Here is a 25,063-nt window from a genome sequence, read left to right on the forward strand (position 1 = left end):
ATATAGTCCAAGTCTCTCCAAAATCCTGGATATACCTTTGAATTAGCTCCCAGCACAGAGGGAACACTCCGTCCTCATTCCGTAGGTGGTTCTGGTATTTCCCCATGTTTCCCATCATAATCTACCACTGTTTGATATAGATTTAATACTACATGAACTAAGCTCTAACTGTTAACACTGGTTACACTGACGTTATGAATGTATGACTCTAATGTTTTGCTGTTATTATTCTTGGAGTGTATGCTCTCCAACTCTATGTACTCAGTAACGTTTAAAAACAAACAAAAATAAATAGCGTATTTTTCCAATAAAATGAGCTGAGAGGTTTTGACATATAGTTGATGCAGCTAAAAATTATGTTTCCAAGAACCTTATAATTCAACAATTTTTTAAAATATTGACAATCTGACTTGACATTTTAACATAATCGTTTTGTTCAGAAGTTAAGAATGAACAGGATGACATTTTTACTGTTTATAACAAATAACTGGCTTTAAAACAGTATGTTTTTGCTCAAATATGTAGGGTTGATGATCATTGTCCCTTTACACAGGTCCATGGAAGGATTGCTATCATGTCCGGCAGGCTGGATATTCAAACAGTGGCATGTATCTAATCAAACCAGAAGGCACCGATAAGCTAATGCAAGTTTGGTGTGACCACAGCCACAATGAGGGAGGCTGGACTGTAATCCAGCGTAGGGTTGATGGGGCAGTCAACTTCTTCAGGAACTGGGAGAACTACAAGGTAAACTTGTCAAGAACTTCACTAATTTTCTTTAGCGAGCACTGCATTCTGAAGGCGCGACAACACATTCTTGGATGAATACAGTATGTACAACTTGCATTGAAAAAATGCTAGTCACAGACAACTTCAGAAATCTCGGGGGCAGCGGATTTCAAATAATCACGTGTGGTGCACATCCTGCAAATACTGGCAACATTCCAACTGAAGCCTGGTCATAAAACTTCCAAAGGATACCTATAGGAACCAAATGGTAGAGGGCTCCATTGCCACAGATTAAGTCTTTTATTAATATTGGCAAGAGAAATGTCGTTCTTGAATGCTAATCTATCTTAATTACAGATGCATAGACAGAAATCCAGATTTTGTGAGAAGTCTCATGGGCCCCTTGGGAACAATTTACTGATTTCAGTTTAAGTACCACTGCTGGATACACTTTTCTTTTCTAACACACTCTCCCACTTTGTGCCAGTTCAGTGAAATTCTGTATTGTGTGCCTGTTACAGATGTTCACTAAATCACCATAAAGCTGCAAGAGAATTTCATGAAAATTATAATAAAACACTGACTGAGGAGATGGTGGCGATGCAGGTGATGAGGAAATAAAACAGCAAATCCAAATTGCAGTTCAAATCAAATGACCGAACATAGATTTTCCAAAGAATGCCAAATTCTTGGAAATTGATAATGTAGTACAAGACAGCAAATTGTACTTATTGCAAAAGGAATCATTTGGTGACATAAAAAACACTGCTAGTTCTGGTCTTGCCCTGCAGTACTACAGTGTCTTCAATATCAAAATAGATTACAGCAGCATATGAACTGTGAATGGGAAAATACATTCATACCAATTGCTTCTTATACTTTTAAGCTAATTTTGTGTTCCTTGTTCAAATACGCCCATGTCTTTTAGAATATCAACTGAGTTTCATGCTTTTAAGGATATTCTGCTTTTTTATTCTCACAACCAAAGTAAATAATCTCTCAATTCCCAACATTATGCTCCATATGTGACCTTGCAGCCCATTCACTTAATCTGACTACATCTCTTTCCAACCTCTTTGTGTTCTGCTCACAGCTAGAATTTCCACCTGGCTTTGTATAATGTTAAGTTCTAAGAAGGGCCAGGAGGCTGAAATGTTAAACACCAGAAACTTTATTGTGGAGATATTTACACTACAGGCAACAAGTTAGACTAAACTGTTTTCTGCCCAAATGGCTGATGGTGTTACCATTGTCACGTGATTGGACTCTTGAAGTGACTGTCCATCATTTTACTTGGGATATACAAAATTCCACCACCTTTACATCAGAGGTTCCTAAAATGAAAACATTCTTAATATTTACAAACATATATATAATAGTTAGGTGGTAATTTACGCTGGAAGACATCGATTCCTGTGTGGATGTCAGCGCATTGCAGGTGTTTGTTCATTTTCCTTGTTGGTTTTAAGTATACTAAGAAAATCTGTCATTGTTTGTTCCTGAGACGACTGAATGTTTGGAGGTTCACACAATGTCAAAGCATTCTCCAAGGTACTGTTACCCTCAGTTGCTCCAGTTGTGGTTCTGTCTTCAAGTATATCCAGATCTCCATTTGGCACAGTGATTTATAGATCTTCAATTAATGTCTTTGGCACATTCATTCTGGTTGCCAAAAGTTGGCCTGCGTATCTTCTCTATACTGCATTGTCTCTTGTCTGTACAAGGTAGGAGACTGCTCCAGTCTGTATTACAATGATGGTGGGTACCCATTTCTCACCCATGGTGTAATTCCTCACCAAATTTTCTTGACATTTTTGGTAAACTCAGCATTTGGTCTTGTTCTTTTTTTGGAAAATATGAGTCTGTTGTTTTCCATCAACAATGTCTTTTGTCAAGTGTAATTTCAGCAAAGCAAATGTCGTGTACAAATGACACTTTATCACGAGCAATGCCAGAGAACTTTGAGTCATCAGGTGGGTTATGCTCCAGTATTGGCCCAGATCTTTGGACATCATCCGTGCTCGCGAGTTAGCGTTAAGGAAAATTCATCGTCTGAATTAATTTGTGGCTGGGTGATAAGGAGCTGATCAGATATGCTGAATTCAATTCTGCTTTAGACGGTCCATAAATTCTTGAGATAAACTTTAGACAATAATCACATATAAGCCATTCTGGAAAACCAAACCTCACAAAGATCATTCCCAGTCTTTCAAATATTTCCTCTGAAGATGTCAACTTCATGGTGGCAATTTCAAGCCATTTAATATGTGCATCATCTGTTGTGAAAAACACGCACCATTCAAAAAGTCTGGTGTAATCAATATGGATCCTTTCTGGAGAAAGTGAGGTCTGCAGATGCTGGATCCTTTCTGGTCATTCCCATGGTTGTAATGGCATAAATGGAGGTAGGTTTTGAAATCTTGCACAAGCACATATTCTCACCTTCTCTTCAACTTCAGAGTTGATCCATGGCAACCGCCTTCATTCCGACAATGTCAGTGACCTTTGTGTAGTTGATTTAACACACATTTCCTCAGTTGTGGTGGAATTATAACTCTCGCTTCCTATAGCAGGCATTCTGTTTGTATTGATACTTTTAACTTTTGTGTGAATATGGCTTTACTTCTGGGATTATTCCTGTGATCTTGCCATGAAGTATAATGTCTATCAATTTGATAGTAATGGACCATTTCTAGTGTACTTCTTAACCTGTCCTGCTGTTACAAGAGACAAGAGACAATGCAGAATAGAGAAGATATGCAGACCAACTTTTGGCAACCAGAATGAATGTGCCAAAGACATTAATTGAAGATCTATAAATCACTGTGCCAAATGGAGATCTGGATATACTTGAAGACAGAACCACAACTGGAGCAACTGAGGGCAACAGTACCTTATTGGAGAATGCTTTGACATTGTGCGAACCTGCAAACATTCAGTCGTCTCAGGAATAAACAATGACAGATTTTCTTAATATACTTAAAACCAACAAGGAAAATGAACAAACACCTGCAATGTCTTTACTTGTTCAACGTAGAAAATGTCTATATAAGGACTGTCTGTAGTCAACTCATTTGGCAAAGTATTCTAGAACGCTCATCAGCATTCCCATGCAAGTTAGATTGCCAATATTTAATTGCATAAGTGTGAGCTTATAGCAACAATGTCCACTTATGCATATGACTCACTGCTCGAGAAAGTGTCCCTGTGTGAGGCTTAAATATTGTGGTCAATGGTCTGTGGTTTGTCAGTAAGATAAATTCCCAGACATACAAGTATTGGTAGAATCGAATGCTATAAAGGATTCCTATAGGTTCTTTATTTTTTGGCTTGTGTAAAAGCTCTTTCACATTTATCTTCCCATTTCTAATTCTTGACATAATATATTGCAATGGCTGGAGAATGATTTCAAGATCTGGGACAAACTACCATAGCAATTTAGAAACCCCAAAAATGATTGTAGCTATTGGTGCCTCAGTTTTGGTTTTTATTTCTGAAAGTGAGTTGTTTTATTCCTTAGCGTCAATGACTTGGCCTAAATATTCAATGAAAGATTTAAAAATTTCATATTTGCCTTTCCTCACTCATAGACCCTAATCTTCAAGTCTCTGCAGAGTCGCATTTAAATCATGAATATGCTCTTTTTCATTTCTTCCTATAACTAAAATGTTATCTAGACAATACTGGACTCCTTCCAATCCATTTAAAATCTGATCCATGACATGTTAGAATAATGTAGGTGCAGATGTGATTCCAAATGGAATTTCTTGCAGTTGTATAGTCCTCTGCGTATTTCAATCATCAAATATTTTTATGAAACAGGTGTCTTCTGGAGATAGGCTTGACTAAGATCAATTTTACTTAAAAGCTGACCTCTAGATCGTCCAACAAGTAGGTATCGACTGAAGGCAAAGGATACTGCTCAATATTCAGTATCGGATTAATACTGACCTGAAAATCACTGCGGATAAGTAGTGATCCATCTTAGTTCATAACTGATATGATTGACGTGGCCCAGTCTCACACATTTAGAGGTTTAAGGATTCCCATCTTGACCAGCTCAATTCAGTTTCGACCTTTGGTCTGATTTTATAAGGCAATAATCTAGCCTTGCTACATTTTGCTTGCTTCTCATCCTTGATTTTCAATTTGACAGAGATCCTTTCCATGCTTCCCAGATCCCCACTGAAAACATCTGTTTTTTTTTCTTTAAAATTCATGTTAGATCAATCTCAGATTCTGACAAGTAATTTACTTCAGTCCTATTAAGTTTGATTTTCTCCAGTCATGTTCAACCCAATAAAGCTGACAAATTTCCTTTGACAAGATGCAATGAGAAATCTTCAGAATGACTGCATAACTGAACATTCACTTTGATACAGCCCCTTAAAAACACCAATTCAGCTGTATACATTCTTAGTACAATTTTTCAGGGTTGCAGTGCAACGTGTCTCAGCTGTTTCTGATGCAAACTTTCAAGTATCAACGCAAATGTTGCTCCGGTGTCCATCTCCATTTTTACCGGTTTCCATTCAGTTGGGGAATGGCCCAGTATCTGTTGTTATCATCATTAGTGGCCAGCAGGTTTAATAACAGCTCCTCTTTGGACTGACAGTCTGGATGCTTTTCATGTCCTTTTCACACCCTGCTTTTCAGTTTCTGTATGCATAGGAGTTCCAGCTCTTTGTATTTTCATCACATAATACAACGACACCAACATTTTCTGGCATTTTTGTTTATGAAAAGAGCCTGCTTAGCATAATGTAACATGAATGTTTTACCACTCCATCACTAATTCTCACTTAAGGTAAGGTATTCCTGAGGCTGACTATTTCTTTCTCAATCTACACTCTAGCTGAAAACAATTTGTTTCATGTGGGGTACTCGTTACTCAGTGTTCCATCAGTGTGGAGAACATGGTGAGTTCTTCAGCACGGTTCACCACTTCCTACTGCGAATGTTTCTTTCTTGCTGACTGTCCCTGCTTTGGTACAGCAATGGCATCTTTTGATTTTTTTCCGCAGTGAGGACCATGATTCCTTTTCTTGTTCAACAAATCAAAGCCATTTTATTCCTCTTTGTCAGTCTTCCTCTCATGTTAAGTTCCAAGTAGTACCAGGAGATCAAAGCATTAAACAGCAGCAGCTTTATTATGAAGCTATTTACTCTACAGGCAAGGTTAAACTAATTCTCACCCAAAATGTTTGATGACATCATGATATGTCACATAATCAGACTCTTAAAGTGACAGTCCACTATACTTACACAAATATACAGCACTTTATACAGATATATTACTGTAGAATCATAGCATTCCAACAGTGTGGGAATCATAGCATTCCACTTGGGCCAAGAAGTCCACACCGACCCTCTCACCAAGTATCCCAACCATTCCCCTACCCTATTACTCGACATTTCCCCTGACAAATGCACCTCACCTACACATCCTGAACACTACGCGCAATTTAGCTTAGCTAATTCATCTAACCTGCACATAATCATAGGGATGAACAGCACGGAAACAGACCCCTCAGTCCAACTTGTCCATGCTGACCAGATATCCCAACTCAATCTAGTCCCACCTGCTAGCACTCGGCCCATATCCGTCCAAACCCTTCCTATTCATGTACCCATCCAAATGCCTTTTAAATGTTGCAATTGTACCAGCCTCCACCACTTCCTCTGGCAGCTCATTCCATCCATGTACCATCCTTTACATGAAAAAGTTACCCCTTAGGTCTCTTTTATATCTTTCCCCTCTCACCGTAAACCTATGCCCTCTAGCTCTGGACTTCCCCCCACCCCAGGGAAAAGACCTTGTCTATTTAACCTATCCATGCCCCTCTTGATTTTATAAACCTCTATAAGGCCACCCCTCATATTTGGGAGGAAACCCGAGCACCTGCTGGAAAGCCTCGCAGACAAGGGGAGAATGTGCAAACTCCACAAAGACAGTCTGAGGCTGGAATCGAACCCAGGTCCCTGGTGCTATGAGACAGCAGTGCTAGCCACTGAGCCACTGTTTCGCCCTGTATCTCTTCCACTAATTCATTGCCATTGATTACACCAATCATAGACAGGCAACTTGAAAATTATTCATTTATCGCTATCACTTGCTTCCGGCCCATCAACTAATCCTTCATCCATGCTAACATATCACATACCTAACTCTATGGGCCCTCATCTTGCATATTAGTCCTTTGCCTGGCGCCTTATCAAATGACTTTTGGATATCCAAAAAACCTACATCATCTGGTTCCCTTTTATCTATCTTATTAGTTATCGAAAAAGCTTGATTAAATTTGTCCAACATGACCCTCCTTATGTAAAACAATATTGATCTGATCTAAACATACTGTGCTTTCCTAAGTGCCTTGTTGTGGTTTCCTTAACAATTGATTCCAGCACATTCTTGACAGCTGTCAGTTTCCTTTCCCTTCTTTATTGAATAGCAGTGTTATATTTGCTAATTTCCAGCTTGCCAAAACCATTCCAGAATCCAGAGAAATTTAAAAAATCATTGCCAAAGCATGCAGTGTTGTCTTTTAGAACTCTATGGTGGAGGCAATCAGGTTGAGGGAATTTATCAGATTTTAATCCCTCATCCAGCACTACTCCTTCACTGATATAAATCATTTGAATCTTCTCACTCATACTAACCGCTTAATCGACTTTTGTTTATGGCTCATAATTTGTGTTTTCTACTGTAAAGGCAGGCACAAAACAGGTTTTCAAAATGTTTGCTGTTTTTTCATTCACCATGATAATTTCTCCTGTCTCTACCTGTAAGGGACAATCTTTACTCTGGCTACTCTACTTTTGAAATACTTAGAAACATTCCGACTATATGTTTTCATATTGCTGACTGGTTTCTTCTCATGTTACATTTTCCTTTTAAATCAGCCTTTTTGTTTCCTTTGCTGTTTTCTGGAATACTCTTAATTTTTAATCATCTTTCCTTTTTTTTATAAATCTAATGCTCTGCTCAAGTTGCCTTGAAAGCTATGAATGGATCTTTCTTGCTGAGTATTTTTCCCCAATGGAATGCATTTTTATCAAATATTTTCCATAATTTATTGAAATGTTTCCCACTCTTTATTAAAACTTATATTATTTAGTCTATTTACTCAATAAATCTTAGCCGGCTATGCTCTCACACATGTTTAAGTGAATGCATTCATGATTAAGATCCTTCTGCGTAATTTGAATATGTCATTTTTCAACTTATTACAGAATTCAAATGTATTATGATCAGTATTTCCCATTAGATCTTGACGACTAATTTATCAAGCATCATTACAACACTATCTAAAATGATTTTACTCCTAGTTGGTTCCACAACACACTGTCATGAAAGCAAACTACAAACTCATGTTCCAGGTCACATTTGTCAGTTTGATTAGTCCAGTGTACAGCAAAGATTAAATTCTCTGACAGAGTGAGAAATCCAGGTCTTTTTAAGGTCAAGCAGATTAGCTCCACAATTGATTGAGAGCATTTGATGTTATTTCATTTTAATATTTAATACTTCAGTTCTGGAACTCTTGTGGTACAGTGGTACTGTCTCTAACTCTGGGCTAGGAGACTCTTTTCCAAAGGTGTGTAATAACATTTCTCAATGGGTTGACTAGAAAAACAGATTAAATAAAAAGAGTTCAGTTCTAGGACTCTTGTGGCACAGTGGTAGTGTGCAGGAGAACTAGAGTTCTAGTCACACCTATTCCAGAAGTGAATCATCACATGACTGCCTAGGCTGATTCAACAAAGAAAGGGTGGAGTCCTTGAGGCTTTTGTGGTGCAGTGGTAATGCCCCTACTACGGAACCCGAAGGCCTGGTTTCAAGTCTCACTTCTTACAGAGATGTGTCATAATATGTCTGAATATGATTTTAAAAAATGGTTGATTTAAAAATATCAAGATCTGAGTTCTTCCAAATAGATGTGGGCTTCTGGAAGGGAAAGGGTCCAGAAATGAAGTCTGGAAACTTATGCTCATACAATACTCAAGATATACAGAGCTCTGAAAGACTTTTGAATCATATCTGATTCAAAAATGGATGTCAATGTTTGGAACATCCCTCACAACTATTACATTGTCTCAGTTAAATGCTCAAAAATTTTCCATTTTGTGCTCTAACTTAAAGGTACTCTTAGGGGGCATTTCCTGACTCTTGCATTTTCTATTCTCTACCCATGCCGATTTTACTTTCTATTTACCAGAGTTAAGATTTTATCTCACCAGTGTTCTTGTTCTTTACTATCAAGGCTACTTTTCTACATTTTCCATTCTGCCTGTCTCATCAAAATGCTCTTAACCTGGAACATTTATTTTTTCAAACATGATCACCTTGTAACCATGCCTCTGTAAAAGTGATTAGGTCTAAGCCATCTGTCACAATTCGTGCCACAAGTTCATCTGTCTTACTGGGATGCTGCATTCATTCAGATAAAGTGACTTCAAATTTTTTTTACTACTTTTCCATCAACGGATCTTGCTGTTTTATGTATTTTTACTGTTGAACACTCTGCTCCTTCCTGTATCACTCAGGCTGTCTTTAGCCACCTCAACATAGTTTTCTACAGTTCAACTGTTTCTTTGGCTTTCTAAATCTCCCTCATTCAATATTGCTCCCCCACTGATAGTTTAAAGCTGTTTGCCCTACTCCAATTACATGTATTGGTCTACCCTGATGTTTGTAAGCTCCATCCCTTCCTGATGCAATCCAGCTCCTGTTACTATACCTTAGGCTTGTCCTTTCCCTTCAACTTTCAAAGCTTTTCTCATGTGAAACTTATCCTCCACTATTTAGTTTAACGCCTCTCAACAGGTATAGCTTTACAATTTGTTAGGATACTGGACCTAACATGGTTTAGATGAAGAGCATTCTGTTATGATTCAACACAGACTGCCAAGTCTATGTTATGATTCATCCAGAGGGTGCTGAGTCGTCACGTGTTTGGAGTCTGGGAGTGGAGGATATCCTGGAAAAACCTGCTGTTAGCCCCAAACATTATATTACTTTAGTGTTTCCATCCCTCCTTTCTCCTCTGACCAAAAGTATAAGGGAAAGGCAAGATTCAGAGAGGAGACAGAACATAGTGAGAGGAAGGTTGGCAGCAAGACTTCCAGCGGGTAAATCAGTGAGAGCCTAAAATGTTTCTGAAAACTGTTGTTGGTGAGTAACAGTTAAGTTTTGGGAAATTGTTATCAGAGTAGAGGGCACCAGAAGCTTCAACTTAGTAGTAAACGTATTTAACATTATAAGGATTAATTAACTTAAAGGAGTAAGATGTGGCATGAGTTCCAAATCGTGGTCTGTTCCTCGTGCTCGAGGTGGTAAGCCGGGCACCCGGGACCTGCATGTATGCGAGAAGTGTCTCCAGCTGCAGCCCCTGGAAGCTCGAGATTCGGAGATGGGGAGCACTGTGGAGTATTCTCAAGGCAGAATATCGTGGGTAGCACATATAGAGAGATGGTCACACCGCTGACACAGACTCTACAGGCAGGAGGGGAATGGGTGACCAGAGCAGGAGGGCTAAGCAGGCAGTGCAGCAATTTCCTGTGGCTATTCCCCTGCAAAACAGATATACTGTTTGGGATATACATGGAACCATGATTGGCTCTGCTGCAGAGGAAGGGAGAGATAGGCATAGAAATGCTATAATTATAGAGGATTCAATTGTATGGGGTACAGGTAGGTGTTTCTGTGGCCTCAAGCAAGAGAAACACCTACCTGTACCCCATACAGGTAGGGGGATGGCGTGTTGCCTCCCTGGTGCTACAGTCCTGGATGTCTCCGAGCAGTTGCAGGTCAAATTTGGAGTGGGAGGGCAAACAGTCAGTGGCTGTGGCACACGGTGGTACTAACAACATAGGTAAAAAAAGGGATGAGGCCGAAAATCAGAATATAGAGAGCGAGGAAGAAAGTTGAAATAGAAGACCTCAGAATTACTAACAGTGCCACATGCTAGTCAGAGTAGAATCAGCAGGATATACAGGATGAATATGTAGCTGAAAAGATGGTGCGAGGGGGAGGGTTTCAGAGTTGTGTGGCATTGGGATTAGTTCTGAGGGAGGTGGAACCTGTCCAAGCTGGACAAGTTACGCCTGGCTTTGAAGGAAGGTAGGATAGACTGAGTTTGTTTTCACTGGGATGCAGAAGGTTGAGGGGTGACCTGATATAAATTTATAAGATTGTGAATTGCAAGGATAGAATTGAAAGTATGAGGCTTTTTCTCAGGATGGAGGGATTAATTACTAGGGGACATAGGTTCAATGCGTGAGGGAGGGGGAGTTTAAAAGAGATGCGCAAAGAAAGTTTTTCACACAAAGAGTGGTGAGTGCCCAGAACTCATTGCCTGAGGTGGTGGTGGAAGCAGATACAAAAGCAGCATTCACGAAGCACCGAGATCAATATATGTAAAGGAAGGGAACAGAGGGATACGGATCCTGTAAGTGAAGACAGTTTTAGAAGGGGAAAATGCGGCGGTGCAGGCTTGGAGGGCCAAAGGTCCTGTTCCTGTTCTTTGTTCTTTAGCAAAGAACCATCAAAATGGGAGATCCAGGGAAATTAGAAGACAAATAAAACATAATGACTTCAGGGTTTTGAACAAATTATAATAAATTTTACGACACAAAGTTACAATAGTATTACAATTCACATATAGATATAACTTGTTTCTAACAGCCAGAAGTAACATGATACACACTTCGATTCTAGTTACATCAAATAGCAAAAACAATCAATACAGATTCCACACATTTCTCAGTAGTTTTCTCCAGACATTAATGTCACAGCTGGATCATGAAGTCTCATTAAACCTCATAAGGGATTACAGTTCTTCACTTTCCTGATCTGGTTTTGAATCTTTTAAGTCCCGCTCCATCATGAGTGTTTCAATGATTGCCCCTGAAGCATTATTCACTCTTAAGCATAACATTAACAGCTAACCTCACCAAGTTCGGTCTGGCCCCAAATTTTTCCCAAGCTCCAATCACACTCAAGCAAAATTTCTTGAGAGCTTCTTTTCCACTGCACTAAAATATTGACGACTGTAGACTTTTTCTGGACCCTTCATGGCTTCCCCAGCAGAGTCCTAGTTCTCCAAAATGACTTTTTCTGAGTTCTATTATCAACTTTTACTTATTCCAAGACGTTCTTCCAGCTGCGTATCTCTGCACTGAGTGCCCTATATAGAATCAGTGAAATTCAGCTATCTTCCCAGCAGAACAGTTAAATGCAACACTCTAAATAAATCTTTGTCTCTTTCTCTCACTGTATTTTCTGAATGCCTCTTCAGTGACCCCTCAAACTGTCCAGAGTGATTTATTGAAAACCTTGCTCTTCCCACATTTCTGGGTAGAATTGAATGTCATCACCTAGCAACTCTCGGAACCGTTGTTACATAAAATATTATTATACATTTAGTTCTGGCCTGCTCAGTATAGAAAATGAATACAACATACTATTTCATCACATTCTCAACAGTACAGTTGCCATTTTCTTTAGTTCTATTGTCAGCACCTGTAAGCTGATACACTTTTTTCCCTTGTCAGTCTTTGGACTAAGTAGTGATCTTACTTAACTAATGTCTATTTGCTTCTGGCTTAGATAACAAAGCAGGAATTATTAGATGGTTGTCGGCATTTAAATTTAGCTCCTAACTGCCCAGATTTCTTCAAATAACCTCTTACTTTGTCTTATATCATTGGTAGTCAGGTCATTGTTGATGCTCATTTGAAATTTAAATGTCAAACACTCCTACTGAAAATGTACAATGAATTCTAGAATGAGTTCAGCCAAACCACTTACAGGTCAGGCATCCCTGGTCCCATGTAAAAGGAGAATACTTAAATCACTTGCCAATACAATTAGAGGAGTTTCCCAATCAGGCAACTGGGTTCAGCATTTCTTTATGAATGATCGAAATAAAGTCCATTTTGTCCCAAAGAAGAAATGCAGAATACTCACAAAGATTACAACTCAGTGAGTATTCATTGGTTGACTGTAAATGACAATACACTAAAAGCATTTTAGATTAATAATCACAAAGTATAACTTGTGTATAATAAACATGGGGGAGATACTAAATGAGTATTTTAGAACATAGAACAGTACAGGCCCTTCAGCTCACAATGTTGTGCTAACCATTAATCTACAATCAAGCTAACCTACACACCCCTCAATTTAGTGCCGCCCATGCGCTTGTGCAGAAGTCGTTTAAATGTCCCTAATGTTTCTGACGCTACCACCACCGCTGGCAGTGCATTCTATACACTCACCAGTCTCTGCATAAAGAACCTACCTCTGACATCTCCCCTATACCTTCCTCCAATCATCTCAAAATTATGACCCCTCGTGACAGCCATTTCTGCCTTGGAGAAAAGTCTCTGGCTATCTACTCTATCCATGCCTTTCATTGCTTTGTACACCACTATCAAGGCACCTCTCTTCCTTCTTCTCTCCAGTGTGAAAAGCTCGAGCTCACTCAGGCTCTCTTTGTAAGACAAGCCCTCCAAATCCAGGCAGCATCTTGGTAAATCTCCTCTGCACCCTCTCTAAAGCATCTATAATGAGGTGACCCGAACTGGACACAATATTCCAAGTGTGGTCTAACCAGGGTTTTATAGAGCTGCAGCAAAACCTCCCAGCTCTTAAACTCAATCCTCCTGTTAGTGAAGGCCAAAACACCATACACCTTAACAACTCTAACAACGTGGATGGGAACTGTACATGGATCTATGTACATGAACACCAACATCCCACTATTCCTCCACACAACCAAGAATTCTGTCTTTAAACCTGTATTCAGCAATTAAATTCGACCTTCCAAAATGAATCACTTCACATTTATCCAGGTTGAACTCCATCTGCGACTTGTCAGACCACAGCTCTGCATCCTGTCAATGTCTTGTCGTAGTGTTGAGGGCTGTTGCAGACTATCTACATCATCACGGACTTTGGTATCATTGGCAAACTTACTAACCCACCCTTCCACTTCTTCATCCAAGTCTTTTGTAAAAACTACAAAGAGCAGAGGCCCAAGAACAGATCCCTGTGGGACACCACTGGTCACCGACGTCCAGGCAGAATACTTTCCATCCACCAGCACTTGCTGTCTTCTTTCGGTCAGCCAATTCTGTATCCAGACAGTCAAATTTCCCTGTATCCCATACCTCCTAACTTTCTGAATGAGCCTACCATGGGGAACCTTATCAAATGCCTTAATGAAATCGATACATAGCACATTCACTGCTCGACTGTGGTCAACTTGTCTCACTACATTCTCAAATAACTCAATAAGGCTTGGGAGGCATGGGTTCTTCACAAAGACACACTGACTATATTTAATCAAACTGTGTTTTTTCAGATAGTCATAAATCCTACCTCAGAATCCTTTCAGGTATCTTGCTTGCCACAGATGTAAGACTGGCTGGTCTGTAATTCCCAGGGATTTCCCTATTCCCTTTCTTGAACAGAGGAACAACATTCCCCTCCATCCAATTAGCCAGTACTACTCCTGTGGAGAGTAAGGATGCAGAAATCATCGCCACGGGCGCAGCAATCTCATTCCTCGCTTCCCATAGTACCCTTAGATATATCTGGTCCAGCCTTAGGGACATGATGTTTCCCAGAACTTCCAACACATCCACTTCCTTAATATCAATCTATTCAAGCCTATTAACCTGGTCCATGTTCTCACTATCAACAAGGTCCCTCTCTCTAGTGAATACTGAAGCAAAGAACTCATTTAGGCCCTCCCTTACCTCTTCAGATTTGAGGCACAAGTTCCCTCCACTATCCCTGATTGGCCCTACCCTCTCTCTGCCTAATCCTTTCTGCCAAAGCTTTTAGTGCCCCATTAGCTCTCCTCAGTCCATTTTTGAGTTCTTTCCTAGCTACCCTGTAATCCTCTAAAGCTGTTCCAGATCCTTGCTTCCTTAACCCTTAAGTAAGCTTCCTTCTTCCTTTTGACAAGAAGTTCCTCTGCTCGTCATCCAAGGCTTCTTCACCTCACACTCCTTGCCTGTCTCAGTGGGACAAAGTTATCTAACACTCACAAGTGCACCTTAAACATCCTCAACTTTTCTGTTGTGCATTTCCCATTGAAAAATTGTTCCCAATTTGTACGCCACAGTTCCTGTCTAATGCCAGTATAATTTCCCCTCCCCCAATTAAATCTGTTCCCATACTGTCTGTTCTTACCCCTCTCCACGGCTATGGTAAATTGTGGTCACCGTCACCGAAATGCTCTCCCACAGAGAGATCTGACACCTGGCCTGGCTTGTTGCCTAGCACCAAATCCAATATGGCCTCCCCCCTAGTCAGCCTATCAAAATATTGATTTCGGAATCCCTCCTGGACACACCTGACAAAAATCAGCTCCATCCAGACCATCTGCACTAAGGAGGTTCTAATCAATATTGGTGAAGTTGAAGTCACCCATAACAACAACTCCATCAAATTTTGCATCAGTGTTTACTGTGGAGAAGGACATAGAAGATATAGATTGTGACATCTTGAAAAATGTCTTTATTACAGAGGTGGTGGTGTTGGATGTCTTAAAATGCATAAAGGTGGATAAGTGATCAGGTGTATCTATGTGGGAAGCTAGGAAAGTGATTATTGGGCCCTTTGCTGAAATATTTGTGTCAAAAGACTGAAAGTTGGTTAACATGGTGCCACTATTTAAGAAAGGTGGTAAGGAAAAGCCAGGAAAGTATAGACCGGTGAGCTCGGGAGGCAATTTGTTGGAGGAAATCCTGAGCAACAGGATTTACAAGTATTTGGAAAGGGAAGCACTGATTACGGATAGTCAACATGGCATTGCGAGTGGGAAATTGCGTCTCACTAACCTGATTGAGTTTTTTGGGGATGTGACAAAGAGGATTGATGAGGGCAGAGTGGTGGATGTGATCTATATGGACTTCAGTAAGGCAATCAACAAGGTTCTCCATGGTAGGATAGTTAGCAAGGTTAGATTTCATGGAATACAGGGAGAACTAACTATTTGGATATAGAACTGATTCAAATGTAGAAGATAGAGGGTGGTGGTTGAGGGTTGCTTTTCAGACTGGAGGCCTGTGACTAGTGGTGTGCCACAAGGATTGGTGCAGGGTCCACTGATTTTTATCATTTATATAAGTGATTTGGATGTGAACACAGGAGATAGTTCGTACCTCCTACAACCATTTCAAATCATTTATATAAATGATAAAAGGCAGTGGACATAGCACAGATTCTCGTGGCACACCACTGGTCATAGGCCTCCAGTCTGAAAAACAATCCTCCACCAACACCCTCTGTCCCCTACTTTCAAGCCAATTTTGCATCCAGTTGGCTAGCTTCCCAAATTCCATGATATATAATCTTGCTAACCAGTCTACCAGGTGGAACCTGGTTGAATGCCTTGCTGAAATCTATTTCGACAATGTCTACCATACTGCCTTCATTAATTTTTTCACCTCCTCAAAAAACTCAAGTTACTGAGACATGATTTTCCACACACAAAACCTGATCAGTACTTGCCTTTCCAAAACTATGTAAATCCAGTCCTTCAGAACCCCCTCCAACAACTTACCCACCACTGATGGAGACAGTGAGGTCTGCAGATGCTGAAGATCAGAGGTGAGAATGTGTTGCTGAAAAAGCACAACAGGTCAGGCAGCATCCAAGGAACAGAAAAATTGACATTTCAGGCTGGAGCTCTTCATATTCCTGATGAAGGCCTCCAGCCCAAAACGTAAATTTTCCTGCTCCTTGGCTGCTGCCTGACCTGCTGTGCTTTTCCAGCAACACACACTCAACTACCCACCACTGATGTCAGGACATGGACAGAGGAAAGAACTACTGGAACCAGCTTCACTGCTTGGTGGTAGATTTGAGAAACTCTGAAAACTGAGTGACTAAAAGGACGTAAAATGTCGTGCAAAATATCATGTGTCATAACGACGCAAGGGAAACTTATACAATTTAATGTATAAGTTGCTCTTAAAGTAAAGCATTGTTGAGAGAGGAGAAATTTATAATGTTACAAAAGGTTTTAAAATGAGCCTGGTCTACCGTTATGATCATGGATGATCAGCCAACTCAATAGCCTATTCCTGTTTTTCTCCCTGAGTCTTTGATTCCTTTAGCTGTGAGTGCTTTTTGAAATCATACAACTGCTTTCTGTGCTAGTAAATTCTACAGGCTCACCATTCTCTGGATGAAGAACTTTCTCATCTCAGTCCAAAAATGACTTGCCTCTTATCCTTAGACTGTGATTCCTGGTTCTGGATACCCCTGCTTTTGGAATATCCATCCTGTATGAAATCTTACACTATTATTTCACCTAGAGGCTGGATGCTTGCATCTCTTTTTAAAAGAGATCGGTCTCTGCAGAGATTGTAAAGCTCAGTGTATGTTTAGCCTGTAAGCAAGGATATTTCTAACTTTATTTTCGTTCTCATGTGGTACATGGGCATTGCTGGTTGGCCAGCATTCATTGACTGTCCCAGTTGCCCTTGTGAAGGTGGTAGTGAGTTACCTTGTTGAACTGCTGGATGTCCATGTACTGTAGATAAAGCCTTTAGGGGCTGGAATACCAGGATTTTGACCCAGCATCACTGAAGAAATGGCGATATATTTCTAAGTCAGGATAGTGAGTGGCTTGAAGTGGAACTTTCAGGGAGTGGTGTTCCTATGTTTCTAATACCTTTGTCCTCACAGATAGAAATAGTCAGTGGCTTGGAAAGTGCAGTCCAAGAATCTTGGGATGATTTCTGCAGTGTATTTTGTAGGTAGTACACACTAATGCTACTGAGCATTGGTGGTGGAGAGTAGATGTTTGTGGATGTGGTGCCCATTAAGCAAGCTGCTTTTGTCCAGTGGCAAGCCTCAAGTGTTGTTGGAACTACACTTATCCAAGCAATTGGTGAATTTTTCATCATACTCCTGACTTATGCCTTGCCGATGGTGCACAGGTTTCGGAGAGTCAGTAGGTGAATTACTTGCTGCAATATTCTCAAGCTTCCGGCCTGCTTTTGTAGTCATTGTATTTATATGGTGAGTCCAGTTGAATTTCTGTTCAATGATAATCACTGGGATGCTGATCTTGGGGAATTCAGTGATTGCAATGCCAATGAATGTCAAGAGGTTAGATTGTCTCTTCCTGGAGATAGTCATTGCCTGGCATTTGTATGGCACGAATGTTTCTTTCCACTTGTCAGCCAAGAATGTCTCCTCACTTTCTACTTGTCAGCCCTAGCCTGGATATTTTACAGATCTTGTAGCATTTGAAAATAGACTGTTTCAATATCTGAGGAGTTGTGAATTGTGCTGAACATTGCATGATCAGTCCCACTCCTGACCTTATGATAGAGAGAATCAGTTGAAGGTGGTTATCTTGAGGAACTCTTAAAATGATGTTCTGAAGTTGAGATAACTGACCTCCAACAATCACAACCGTCTTTCTAAGTGTCAGACATGATTCCAACCAGCAGAGAATTTGCCCCCGATATCCACTGATTCCAATTTCACAAGGGGTCCTTAGTGCCATACAGTCAAATGATGTCAATGTCTGTCACTGTCATTTTCACCTCTGGAACTCAGCCCATTTGTCCATGTTTGGATCAAGGCTGTAATGAGATCAGAAGTTGAATGGTCCTGGCAGAACCCAAATTGGGCATCAGTGAGCAGGTGCTGCTTGATAGTACTATTGATGAAACCCTGTGTCACTTTATTGATGATTGAGAGTAGACTAAGGGGGCAGTAAATAGCTGGATTGGATTTGTCATAATTTCTGTGTATAGGACATATCTGGGCAATTTTCCATATTGTTCGATAGGTGCCAGTGTTATAGCTGTACTCGAACAATTTGGCACAAGTCTTCAGTACTATTGCTGGAATGTTGTCAGGACCCATAGCCTTTGCAATAACCAATGCCTCTAACCATTTCTTGAGACACGGCCTGAATCAACTTGGATGAAAACTGGTATCTGTGAAGCTAGGGACCACTGGAGGAAGCAGAGATGGATTATCCATTTGGCACTTCTGGCTGATTCTTCTTTCAGTTAGGATGGGGATATTTGTGGAGTCTTCTCCTCCAGTGAGTTGTTTAATTGTTCACCATCATTCATGATTAGATGTGAAAGTACTTCAAAGCTTAGAGCTGATACATTGGTTGTGGGATTGCTCAGCTCTGTCCATCACTTGCTACTTATGCTGTTTGGCATGCAAGTAGTCCTGTTTGGTAGCTTCACCAGGTCTTACACCTCATTTTTAGGTATGCTTGGTGCTGCTTCTGGGATGTCCTCCTGCATTCTCCTGAAGCAGGGTCAATCCCCTGGGTTGATTGTAATGGTTGTGTGGGGGAATATGCCGAGCCATGAGGTTCCAGATTGTGCCGGAGTACAAGTCTGCTGCGGTTGCTAAATCTGTTTGAAATGTGTCCCATTTAGCTCAGGACTGGTTAGAAGGTTATGAGCTGGGATGAATTGTTGTAGAGTTATGTGCATGAAGAGTGAGGATTAGAGGGGCTGAATATTTTTATTATAATGAGGATGAAATCCCAGAGTACTGAGGCAGTGATTTGAAACAGCTGGCCTTGGCATTTGGCATCACTTATCCAATTTCTTTTTGAAATCATTTAATGTTTCTACTTCTATCACCCATGTATGCAGCGTGTTGCAAGTCCATATCATTTGCTGTGTAAAAAAAGTTCTTCTTTATGTTTCCCCTATATTTTTGCCCCAAATCTTAAATCTACGTCCCATATTCCTGTTACAATCTGCTGATAGGAAGGTGTTTCCTTGCTTGCCTTACAGCTGGATAGAGCTAGTGATCAAATTGATAATCAAGAGGAACTGAAAGTGACCTTTCCAAACACTCCTCTTATAATTCCACACCAGTACATCTGAAATGCTAAATTAGCTAAAAAAGAAACATAATTTGTTTTAAATGCTGAACTTTGGGATTAAATCAAATTGCGTTTTGAAGTCGCTGATCTTCAAATTCTTTGAAAGATCACAACAGTTTTCATTTGTTATTCTTCAACATTTGTGAAAACTATTGTATAAACCTCTAATATTGTATTTTCTCATTCTGAGACTAAGATAAAATGTCACAACTTCCAACAGTTTCAAAATTCCAACAGAATCAACAGTGTTTGAATATTGTCTATTGGCTCACCTTGTTTTAGATATCAGTGTATATGATTGAGTAAGATGGCTAAGAAATGGAAGAGAGAAGCAGGAAGACAGTCTGAAGTAAAGGCAGATGCTGAACAGTAACAAGACAATTTTTTTGACTAATTCACTCTTGTCTCATCTCTCATCTGGTCGCTGTCCTGACCCACTTCTTTGTTCTATCGCTGTACTTTTATTGTCAATTTTTGCCAAGTATCAAAAAGAACAGCCTGGACAACTACTCCTGCAACATTTTCTTCAAAGCAGGGTTGCACCTTTGTTTGTTACCTTCCCTTACAGGGATTGTTATGATTCAAGGCGCACAGCAAAGTTAAGAGTGAAACTGCAAACATGTAAGCTGCAGTTTAAAAGGCTCAAGTTTCAAATGTTCCACCTGTTGTGATTGAGATTCTTTTCAATTGTAGACATACAGAGCTGCAAACTTACGTGCTCTGTACTGCTATGTATGTAATTAGTCATAATTCCTCAACCTTAGTTATCTTGGTTTTGCACAAAGGAATGAAAAGAAAATGCAAGTCCGGCTGAATCCTATGAAGCCAGAGGTAATACCCGTTGTGGGTTTGTAACACTTCAGTGGATCCCAAATGTGCCAGGACAATGATTAATCTGCAAGAATAACTGAGTTCTTAACATGCATTTCATGAGTTCCAGAAATTATTCGGTGATTCATATGATTTTGTTTTATCGCTGATTGCATCTCACCTTTTCAAATCATCATACTAGCAAGTCAATGCATTTTGATTATATGCTGCGTAGATTTGCTCGTGCATGTTTTTAACTTTATATTTTTAAATACTTAAATGGCAAATATTGCAGACATTTATTATAACAGTAATTTTCAAATCGCTGTTAAGATGTATGGAAAAAATAAAAGAAGACAAACACCAAATTCCTCACTTATTACACCATTATTTTAAGCCAGGAAAATATTGCTGTTTGTGCAACTAGTGACCAAGAAGTGAAAGTACCTGTATATCTATTATTTCACAGGTAATCAGTTTACGTCTGCTTTGTAAAGCCATTTTAGAGAGGACAATAAGCCACTTTTATCATGTTATAATTGTCTCAAAAACACCCAATATATTTACTGCCATTAGATTTACAATGGGCCAAAAACAATCCTGAAAAAATTAACACTAAGAAAAGTCCTGTTTGAGGATACAATGTAAAACTGTGATTGTAATCTAATAAGATTCTGTCTGATTTCAGAGAGGGTTTGGCAATATTGATGGAGAACACTGGCTTGGACTGGAGAACATTTACAGACTAACTGCACAGGGAAACTACAAGCTATATATTAAATTGGAAGACTGGAATGATAAGAAAGTCTATGCTGAGTATAATGCCTTTAGAACAGAGGATGAGGATGATAACTACAGACTACGAGTTGGCAGCTATCAAGGGAATGCAGGGGACTCTTTAATATGGCACAATGGCAAGCAGTTTACAACACTTGACAGAGACAGAGATTCATACTCAGGTACTATTTGAAGAATTATGTATGGTGTGCACATTTACCAAAGTAAATACAAAGTATAAATTGATGGTAAAGTTACTTGTGGCATGATGCAAAAGAGCTAAATTAGTAATTTTCATCACTCCTAAGTCCTCCCTTACTTGAAACAGGTTTCACAGTATATAAAGTACTGTGGGATGTGGTACATTTATATTGGAGGCTGATATCAAAGCTTTGGCAAATAAAAGGGAAAGAGTGGGTAGACTGCTAACATTAAGGCAACGCTGAAAAACTGCCGAGAGGTGGTTATTGGCTCCTTTAGCAGCAGTCATACTGCCTTGTTTAAATTCTGTTGCTGCTCCGAGTCAAGGTTAACACAATGAAGACATTGTAATGTGAAATAAGTACAAGATATGTCTATGCACAAAATTACTGGTCAAAAAAGTACATAATTATTACAAAACAATTGCAAGCTCTGGACCCAAATGCAGTTCAATTATCAAATTGTGTCAATCCAGAACTTTCAATGGTGAGACTTCAGACTGAAGCGAGCAATTGATGTACCTATGTTTGAAGAATAATTGAACCAGCCTTTAAAAAAATGCATATAAAATAAAAATTGCACTTAAAAATTTTACAAAACACATACAATCAGCTATGATTTATATGAACAGGATTACATAGTCATTGCATAAAAAGAATTAGATCCAAACTTGGCTTAGTAACAGGAAACAAACATTAATTTAGAATTTTTGGAAAGATTTGTACCTCGGGTTGTGGAAGAGGTTGTCGATTCGTTCGCCGAACTGATGTGGTTTTCTGCAGATGTTTCATTGCCTCACTAGGTGACATCGTCAGTGCGTCTTTGATACAATGTTGGTGGTCTATCCCGCTTGGTGTTCGTATGTCTCTGTTTTTCAGTACTTTCAGTTCTGTGTTTGAGTGGTTTGTATATGAAATCCAGTTCAACGTGTTTATTGACTAAGTTCCGGGTGGAGTGCCAGGCTTCAAGGAATTCTCTTACGTGTCTCTGATTACTTGTGCTAGGATGGTTACATTGTCCCAGCTGAATTTGTGCCCTTTGTGGTCTGTGTGGTTGGAAATGAGAGAGTACTGGTCATGTCTGGCAGTGGCGAGTTGATGTTTGTGCACTTGTGTGGTCAGTTTCCTTCCTATTTGTCCTATGCAGTGTTTTTCATAGTTCTTGCAGGCTATCTTGTAAATAATGTTCATCCAGTTGGATGTGGATGTCAAGTCTTTAACCTTTGTGAGGAGCTGGTGAAAGGCATCACTAGAATAAAGTTCACTAAAGAAGAGGAAAACAATAGCAGACTCCACTTCCTGGGCATATTAGTGGAAAAAGTTAAAAATCACACACCAGCTTATCGTCCAACAGGTTTATTTGGAAGTTCAAGCTTTCGGAGTGCTGCTCCTTTTTCAGGGAGCTAGTGGGGCGGGATCATAGGACACAGAATTTATAATAAAAGATCAAAGTGTCATACAACTGATGCAATGTATTGCTGTTAAGACTTTAATCACTTAGAATGGGACTTACATATTAAGAATCGAAACCTGCAACCCCCTAAGACTTAACAACAATCTAGGTTTGTTCAAGACCTCATATCAGTTGTATGTCACTTTGATCTGTTACTATAAATTCTGTATCCTATGATCCTGTTCCACTAGCTACCTGACGAAGGAACAGTCCTCCGAAAGCTTGTATTTCCAAATCAATCTATTGGACTATAACCTGGTGCTGTGTGATTTTTAACTTTGTCCACCCCAGGCCAACATCGGTACCTTCACATGATATTATTGGAGCACACACTTCCCAGTAAACTCCAGACCAGTGTGTATAGGAAGAACACCCATACAACCCAGATACTGAACTATTACAGCAACCACCCCCAGCACCCACAAACAAAACTGCATTAGAACACTATTTAAACGAGGGAGGACACACTGCAGCAACCCAGAACTCCAGAAGGCAGAACAGGAACATCTATTCAAGGGATTTAAATAAAATGGGTATTTCAAAAGCACTATCCTCTGATACTTATGCAACAAACCCAAGGAAGAAAACACTACACAACCAGACACAATAGTGACCATAAGTACATCAATGAAACATCAGAATTGACTACATGACACTCAGACCCCTGGGAATCTTAGTGGCCCACAAACCAGTAAACACCTTTCACCAACTCCTCACAAAGGCTAAAGACTTGACATCCACATTCAACAGGACAAACACTATTTACAAGACACCCTGCAAGAACTGTGATACATAGGACAAATAGGAAGGAAAATGTCCAAACAAATATATGATCAACTTGCCACTGCCAGACACAACCAACATTCTCTCTCATTTTCAACCACACAGACCATAAAGGACACAAATTCAGTGGGACAATGTAACCACAGGCAAAACAGAGACACGTGAGAAAATTCCTTGAAGGCTGGCACTCCAACCGGAACTCAGTCAATAAACACTTCGAACTGGATCCTATATATAAACCACTCAGACACAGACCAAAAAACAGAGACAAATACCAGGCAGGTCAGACCACTAACACCATACTGAAGATGTTTTCACGATGTTACCTAGTGAGGCAATGAAACGTCTGCAGAAAACCACACCAGCTTAGCGAATTAATCTATTACCTCACAAAGGTTAATTGTTGATTACTGCCCTTGCAAATGGATAGCTGTTTCAAATAATATTCTGCAGGGCTTGGTGTTGGGACCTCTGCTGTTTGCTTTTAACATTAAAAATTTGGACTTGAATGTGGGGTCATTATTGGGAAATTTACAGACAACATAAAAATTGGCCTTGTGGTAGACAATGTAGAGGATAGTTCTAAGCACCAAAATGATATAAATGCATTGGTGTTCAACTCTGATAAGAGTAAGGTAATATATTTATGGAGGTCAAACTGTAAAAGGGAATATGGAGGTCAAACTGTAAAAGGGAAGACACAATAAACGCGAATATATTGAGAGGGATTGACGAAGTGAGAGGTCTTGATGTGCGGGTGCACAGGTCCCAAAAGGTAGCAGTATAGGTAGATAAAGTTGCAAAGAAGGCATATGGAATGCTGTTCTTCATTGGTATAGAATACAAAAGCAGGGATAGAATGATGAAACTGCATAAGACTCTGGTGAGGCCACAACAAAAGTACTGTGTACAGTTCTGGTCACCACATTACAGGAAGGATGCACTTGCTCTGGAGAGAGTGCAGAGAAGTTTACTAGAATCTTGCCAGGGCTGGAGAATTGTAGCTCCGAGAACAGACTGGAGAGTTTTCCTTGGAACAGAGATGGCTGGGGAGTGACATGATTGAGGTATACAAAATTGTGAGGGGTGGACATAAATTAGACATGAGGAATCTGCTTCCCTTGGCAAACAGTTCAAAAACCAGTGGTCACATATTCAAGCGAAGTGGCAGAAGGATTACGGGGGCATGAGGAAAAATACTGAGACACAGAAGGGGTAGGTGTTTGGAAGTTGCTGCCTGAGTTAGTGGTGGTGATGGCAGAGACTCTAAGCTCTTTCAAAAACTACCTGAATCTGCATCTTAAGTGCAGGGCTATGGGCCATGTGTAGGAAGTTGGAATTAGAAAGGGCATCTGGATATCTTTAGGTCCACATGGACAAAATGGGCCAAATTGCCCCCTTCTGAGCTGTAT

General features: G+C 39.9%; 2 protein-coding genes across 9 annotated transcripts in view; one reads left to right on the plus strand and one right to left on the minus strand.

The window, feature by feature from the left end:
• The window catches only part of ralgps2 (Ral GEF with PH domain and SH3 binding motif 2), a 519,857-nt gene that overhangs the window by 201,783 nt on the left and 293,011 nt on the right, over window positions 1–25,063 (minus strand). The window lies entirely within an intron of this gene.
• The window catches only part of angptl1a (angiopoietin-like 1a), a 75,716-nt gene that overhangs the window by 48,361 nt on the left and 2,292 nt on the right, over window positions 1–25,063 (plus strand). Inside the window, exons 3-4 of the mRNA XM_043700059.1 lie at window positions 554–747; window positions 21,127–21,397. Of these exons, the coding sequence (XP_043555994.1) occupies window positions 554–747; window positions 21,127–21,397 (465 nt within the window). The remainder of the gene's footprint in view (window positions 1–553; window positions 748–21,126; window positions 21,398–25,063) is intronic.

The sequence above is a fragment of the Chiloscyllium plagiosum genome, chromosome 11, assembly GCF_004010195.1.
Source record: "Chiloscyllium plagiosum isolate BGI_BamShark_2017 chromosome 11, ASM401019v2, whole genome shotgun sequence".
Lineage (NCBI taxonomy): Eukaryota > Metazoa > Chordata > Chondrichthyes > Orectolobiformes > Hemiscylliidae > Chiloscyllium > Chiloscyllium plagiosum.